This window comes from Oratosquilla oratoria, chromosome 22 (assembly GCF_046742065.1).
Source record: "Oratosquilla oratoria isolate Oo_2021 chromosome 22, ASM4674206v1, whole genome shotgun sequence".
Taxonomy (NCBI): Eukaryota; Metazoa; Arthropoda; class Malacostraca; order Stomatopoda; family Squillidae; genus Oratosquilla; species Oratosquilla oratoria.
Genome location: NC_134798.1, coordinates 31979070 through 31986569, shown reverse-complemented (window position 1 = coordinate 31986569; position 7500 = coordinate 31979070). Strand labels below are relative to the sequence as shown.

The 7500-nt window shown below is 38.2% G+C and overlaps 1 protein-coding gene across 1 annotated transcript in view; it reads left to right on the top strand.

Moving 5' to 3' along the window:
* The window catches only part of LOC143037220 (uncharacterized), a 388207-nt gene that overhangs the window by 345018 nt on the left and 35689 nt on the right, over positions 1 to 7500 (top strand). The window contains exon 3 of the mRNA XM_076205341.1: positions 5527 to 5732. Coding sequence (XP_076061456.1) covers positions 5527 to 5732 — 206 coding nt within the window. The remainder of the gene's footprint in view (positions 1 to 5526; positions 5733 to 7500) is intronic.

Genomic DNA, 7500 nt, shown 5'->3' with positions numbered 1-7500 from the left:
ATTAATGGACTATCTAGTTATATCCAGGGAAATAGTAGGAAGAGTTCTGGATGTCCATGTTCTTAGGGGAGAGAGTTGGGTTATCAGATAACTTTTTGGTGGAAGGTAAATAGAGAGTGGAGGATAGGTGTAGAAAGAGAAAAAAGAGAGAAGGTTGAGGAAAGGAAAAGGAACAGTAGTACAAGGAGAACCTGAGACAATTGTGGTAAGTGATGAAGGACAGAGTAGAGATAGAAGTGGAGAAGGCATGAGGATGCAATGATGGTACATGTAACATGGAGGATGGAAGTGAATAGAAGGAAGGGTAGTGAGTGGTAGGATGATGAAATGAAGAAGGTAGTAGAAAAGAAGAGGCAAGTATTCAGGGACTGGTTGCAAAATAGGACGAGAGAAACTTATGAGAGGTACAAATATAAAGAATAGAAGCAAATCAAAAGATAAAGAATGCAAAAAGGAGAGTAGATGTAAAATTGGGGGGAGTATGACGAACATTTTTGAAATTAATAAAAATATATCTTGGAAGGAAGTTAAGAAAGGAAGGGGAGGCAAATCAAGCAGAGAAGAAGAGGTATAAAGAGCATATGGACAAATGTTAACAGAAGAAGAGGTGACAAGGGGAAGATGGGCATAGTATTTATAGTATTATTGAATGTGGAGGAGGATAGGGAGCAATTGGTGGTAACAGTGAGAGGTGCTAAGAAAATGACGGTGGTATGAGAGGAAAATGGATGAGAAATAAGAAAAGACGAGATGAAAGTAGTTTTGAGAAAGATGAGAGCAGGTAAGGCATCTGGGTTAGATGGGTCATATGTGGAGTGTCTGAAGAAGGGAGGTACGGTAATAGTGTACTGGCTAGTAAGGTTGTTTATTGTGTGCCTAATGAAAGGTAGAGTGCCAAAGGACTGAAAGAGTGCCTGTATAGTTTTGCTTTACATGGAAAAAGGGGACAAATGTAAGTGCAATAGTTTCAGAGAGATCCTTTCGTTGAGTGTAGTTGGGAAGGCATATATGGGAGAGTTTTGATTGGGAAGATTAGAAGAACAAAGGAAGTAATTTATGAGAATTAGTGTAAGTCTAGGAAAGGTAGGGGTTGTGTGGATCATTGCAAGAGGCTAGTAGAAAAGAGGGTGGAAAGAGGGGTAGATTACGGGTGTTACATTTTATGGGTTAGGTTTATAAAACGATATAGCGAGCGAGCGAGCGAGTTGCCTAAGTCCGCCTTTCCGCCTTGTTTATAAATATTAGCCGGGGGCTCGAGTGTATTGCTGACATGACATTCCTTTGTAACCTAAGTGAGAATTATGCAGAGACCTAATATTACTTTAAGTAAACAATATTGCCATGTAAACTTGTAACAACGAATCTGATTGGTGAAAGGGTGAGAAGGAGAAAATTCAATTGGTTCACGATTGTAAGAATACGCCCTTTGGGGAGGATCTTGAATATAAAGTTAAAGATCATTGGACTAAAAAAATTACTACCTCACTGCAAAGCTCCCGTAGGATCTTGCATAATGCTCTCGGGGATTCCTTTGGAGCACGCTGTATAATTAATGGAAGAAAGATGCAGAATAAAAATAGAATTTAATTCTCCTAGACAGAAAAAAATAGTGAAATGAGAGGTAGAAGCCTATCAGTGAAGACAACCAACACTATAGGGAACAGGGTCTACCAACTAAAAGAAGTGAATTACTATATTTATAAGTGAGGACCACAAGGGCGACTACAATGTCGACAGGACTAACAGTGGCAAGAGAGGTAATAGTGGGCAACACAGAGAGTGATAACAGAGACGACCAGAGTCAACAGGCATCTGGGGATGGATATAAAGAAAAATTATATGAAGGGGTGATTGTGCCTACCACGCTCTATGGGGTGAAGACTTGGAATCTAAGGGACAGAAGGGAAAAGATAAATGTGTTTGAGATTAAGCGTCTGGCATGTATTGTTCAGGTTACATACTTGGAGATAGTGAGAAATGAGGCTGATGAAAGATTATTTGTATGTTTTGGGCAAATGGAAAGAATAAATGAAGAAAAATTAGCCAAAAGTGTTTGGAAAGCAGATATGGATGGAGTGATTTTGAGGGCACTACCAAGAATGAGGTGGATGGATGGGGTGAAAGCGAATTTAAGGAAGAGGGGAATGTCTGTTGAGCAGGGAACGGAGAAGAGAGAAGGTAGGTGTGAATGTAGAATGATTGTGTATAGATGATATTCTAGTGTAGCCCGAAGTTATTTCTGCCATCTCAATTTTCGACACGAGAGAACGAGGAGGGAGGGTCGCCATGTAAATGAAGCGGCCCTACTGTGAAAGTACTACATCTTGCAATATTGCTTCTGACCCAGGCAGTGAGTAGGAGACAGGAACTACCCTTCATCCACGAGGAGCTAAGATGAGAAAGAAACACCGGGTGGGAGTGAGTTAGTGCCTCGGATGGTGTCATGACCCACCCATAGAACAGACTGATCACGAAAAGAAAGAAAGAAATAATAATAAATAAATAAGGCCGTGCGCAGTTCGGGCGAGTGACTGAAAATTCAGGCAGAATAATTAAAATCCTCGTTAAAATTAAACATTATTACACGAATAAAAATAGCATATATGACATTAATGGACATATAATAATAAACAATATCAATAAATATTACCTAGAATATACATGTAATATTATTTACCAAGTAGAGTAGCTGGGTGCGCTATTGTATAACAAGTGGGAAAAACGAAGTCTTGATTATGATGTAGACGAGTCTTGATACCGGTTGCTAGAAGTCACACTCTCCTGGGTCAAGAACAAATGAGTAGTTTGAGGGGAGGCTGGTGTACAATAACTTCTGGTAAGTGTGGTTTCTAGTAGTCGGGAAGACGTAAGATATTGGTTGATGTTTTGTAGTTGAGAAATAACAGAGAGTGTCGAGATGCACGTAGTGCAGCAGCAGTCTGGAGATGTCCGAAACAGGTTCAGAAAAACACGAAGGCTATGCACTTCGCGTGAAGATGAGTAATCGTTGTGGTCCAAAGGACTTGTTTATCGGAGTTGTCGTAATCGACTAATGTAGAATAATTTCTACGTACATCTGGATGGGCCCTGGTCGTTTTCTTCTTTTCTTGTGTTCTCTGTTCTTTTTTCGTTCTAGATCTCTCGGCTTTTCTTCTCTATTGACTCTCTTCTATTGATTCTGTGTGTCTCTCTCGGGTCGCTCTCTGCTTTGCTTTATACATCCCGGGAATGGGAGCTTACGTTTCTCGGTATGACCAAATGTATGTAAAGTGGTAGTTTAAACACCTTCAACTAATGGGAAAGCAGAATGAGCTTTCCCGTGAAATTATGTTACGTTTCTGGCCTTGGCGTCATCTGACAATACGTAATGAAACGCGCCCCAACAGATGGGCATTGCACAATGTTTAACAATTAACATATATATTATACATCATATTGACGAAAGGCGTGCCTTGAAAATACAAATAGGAAACTTTATTCAAACAAGGGCATAACACAGCGTAACCACAGGATTCTTTCCACGCTGAGGCCCTTAATATAGAATGATAGAATGCGGTCAGAATGGTTTCTAGAATTCAATGGATATATCAGTTTTATTTTTCATTTAATTAATATATATATATATATATATATATATATATATATATATATATAGATAGATAGATAGAGAGACAGAGAGAGAGAGAGAGAGAGAGAGAGAGATTCTGACAAGTTGAAGTAGGTGGGAAGAGGAAAGACTGGAGTCTTATTCCGAGTTTTATTCTTGACTAGTTTCACTACAAGCTTTTTCAAAAGAATATTGCTACAGAGCTAGAAATGGCGTATATGCACGCGGGCATACCTTTCCGAGTGCAAAGGAAATCATATGTTACAAATTAATTAAATAATAGCAATTTGGCAAATTAATCAATAGCAATTTGGCAAGAAAAATAGTATTACTAGAAAATAGTTTAAGAAGAGAATTCTGAACTAAAACGAAAAGTTTGTGAGATTTAGTCCGGGAGTCTGGTGCATGGTACGGATCGGACGCTTTTCCACTCATTGCGGGCATAAGTGGACGTGATTTTTGCCCACTTTATGTCTCCTCTTCTTTTGTTTGTGTTGTTGTAATTAGCTATGTGTAAAAATTCGATGACATTTCTTTGTTTTTTGTTTAGTCCTTTTGGCCAAGATGGTGGATTTCTCCAATCTGGTAAGTGTCCTTCTATGTCTACGTGGTTTATGAGGGCGTTTGTCTCACCGTGGTGTCTAATGTCTGCTTTGTGTTCTTCGAATCTGTTTGTCAGTCCTCTGTATGTTTCTCAGAGGTATGCGCTGTCACATCCGTTGCAGCGACACCGGCATAGTTTACAAAATTCCCTACAACGGATGTGACAGCTCATACATCTTACATTATTTTCTTTTGCCATTATCATTTCTTCTTTTCTAGTAATACTATTTTTCCTGCCAAATTCTTATTAATTAATTTCCACTACCATATAATTCCTTTGTAATTGTAACATCCGAGTTCCTTTGCACTGGGAAAGGTATGTACGCATACATATACTACACTTCTACCCCTGTAGCAATATTCTTTTGAAAAAGTTTGTAACGAAATTAATCAAAAATAAAACTCGGAATAAGACTCCAGTCTTTCCTCTTCCCACCCACTTTATATATATATATATATATATATATATATATATATATATATTGACTGAGACATTCTGACAGGTTGACGTAAGCGGAGTAGGAAACAGGAATCTTAGTCTTGAGTTTTTTCCTGACTAGTTTCGCAGGTATGCTTTGAAAAAGCATATCTGCGAAACTAGTCAGGAAATAACTCAAGACTAAGACTCCTGTGTTTCCTACTCCGCTAACGTCATATATATATATATATATATATATATATATATATATAAATATATATATATATATATATATATATTATACATATATATATATATATATGGTTCTATTGTTCTTCAAGGGTGGACTGGGTGGGAATGATTTTATGCCTTTTCCTTTTTGGCTATCTCCCTTGTAAGGGGGAAAAAGCCTTGCTATATGTATGTTCTTCATCGTATCAAGCTATTCTTGCTAAGCTTTATCTTTAAAGTATTGAAGTCGTTCTTTATGTTTATTGTCTTTACGATAGACTGCCAGGATGGATCTTTCTAAGTTAAGCTAACTGTAGTATTCCTTCCACTTTTGTATTTACAATATGACAAAATATCCCAATCATTTGAGTCCTTTTTTTTTCTAGAGTACCTGCTTTCTCACTTCTTACTTGCACTGTTATTGTGTCAAGACATTTGAATAGAAATTTCTCATCCAATATGTCAATTTATCCGATGATTGCTTCCTGACTTCACCCATTTTTTTTTTTTTAAGTACTAAGCTGATCCGACTGCTTTCTCAATTCTTACTTGCATTGTTATTGTGTCAAGACATTTGGATAGAAATTTCTCATCCAATATGTCAATTTATCTGATGAGTGCTTCCTGACTTCAATGAACCATAGCCGTTCTTTTTGCTCTTTCCCAGTGTGCCAAGGTATTCGGATCGTGGACGTGGACGTTCCTGCTCAAGCTGTCGAAGGCGACACTGTCAAGCTCGGGTGTCGCTTCAACAAGGAGGGTGACTCTTTGTACACTCTGACCTGGTGGTGGAAAGACAACCAGTTCTTCAAATATAACCCGCATGGTCCTATGAAGATGACGATTCACAAGCTATCGGGGATTATTGTCGATGTAAGTTCTAGCTTGTCTTCTTGTAGGAGAGAGGTCAAACGCAGAGTATGGGATCCAATATATTTGACGTTTCGCCCTGCTGGGCGAAACTTCAAATATATTGGATCCTATACTCTGCGTTTGGCCTCTCTCCTACAGTTCTGTTGCAGTCGTTGGTGCTTTCAATCAAGCTTGTCTTCTTATATGAATCTGATTTTCGTAATATACAACTACAGGTATTCACGTGTTCCCTCAAAGTGAGATATTCTTACCCCTACTGAAGTCTTTTATCAAGAATAAAATTAGAAGAAAAATATTCAGTCTTAATACGTGTACTATCATTGTTGTAATAGCCATTGTCTCGTTTAATCTTATCATTGCTGTTATATAACATCAAATGAATCTGCTCAGCCGATGGAAAACTTAGAAGCTTACAATTAGATAGATTCGTGTTGTGGAGAGGTTTATGGAATCCAGTCTTTGCGGTGTGCTTGAGGACATAGGCTTTTACCCGTCCAGGGTTCATCTATGCTCAATAAAATTGTCTGGTATTTGCCAGAATGAAATCCTTAACAGTAATGAATTCATTCCATTGAGCAGAAAATACTGACATATGCATCTGCTTTATTAAGTACATACTCGTAATCCATAACGGTACTCAATTCATATCTTTAAAGATAAGATCATTTCATAAGTTTTGTTTCATTAACTAACTACTTGGGCATATTGAAAAAATAATATGGTAACAGTACTAATTTTCTGGGAATCGATTTTCCTTTGCATATTCGCTATTATCTTACATTTCTAATACATGCTTTAAAAAACACCCATTTTTGGTTGAGGCGAGTGTGTTTATTTGTCTGTTTGATCGTATGTGTACAAGTGTACATGAGTGGAAAGGCGGTGAGGTGCGTGAGTACGTGTGTATGTGTGTATCTGTGTGTGTGATTCATTGCAGTCTTGGATCACGTGTTTTGAAAAGACATACCCCTCTGAACAATCTCTTCGGTTAGATATCTCAGAACATCACCTTCGTCGCTTCCTTGAGATTTGTGCCACGGAAACTGCCTTTCGGTGCTCTCATGGGAATTACTTTAAGTAAGGTGGTGTGGAAATGAGTTATAGGCACTATTTGTTAATTTCTTTATTGGATCAATTGAATAAGAAGTCTCCATCTCGGGCAAAACCGAATTTTGTGGTAATCTCCTAAAAGAAAAATCTGGCTTAAGTTTCACCACCGTAGACGATGTTGAGGATGTTCTTTCCTTCCTGGATATTATGCTACATCAAGTTGAATTTTTTTTTTCCACTTCTGTGTACGCGAAGCCCACCAACCCTGGTCTTTGCTTTATGATGAGAGTGAGTTCCCCCAGCAATACAAATATAGTACCACCAGCGTCTTCCTTATGAAGGCGCTATCTTACTGCACTACATGGAAACCTACTCCAGCCGAAATCGACTGAATCATCCTTATTCTAGTGAAAAAAACGAACATTCTAGCTACGATTTCCAGCGCGTGTTGCATGGATTAATGGATGTCTGATATAATTGGTATCCCTCTTCTATAGAAGGTGAGGATGAGGCCATAAATTCTACTAGCGTACCCAGATGTCCACAGCCTACAAAGATCTAAAGGCTATTATGCGCACCCTTAACCGCAATATAAAACTAAAAAGAGGAAGTGATAAGATTCATCTTTCTATATATCATCGTAACCACAGAACATAGACACTGAAAAAATGAGGTGCCGTATATACCAAGGTAGTTTGCAAATTCTGTTGCCCATTAG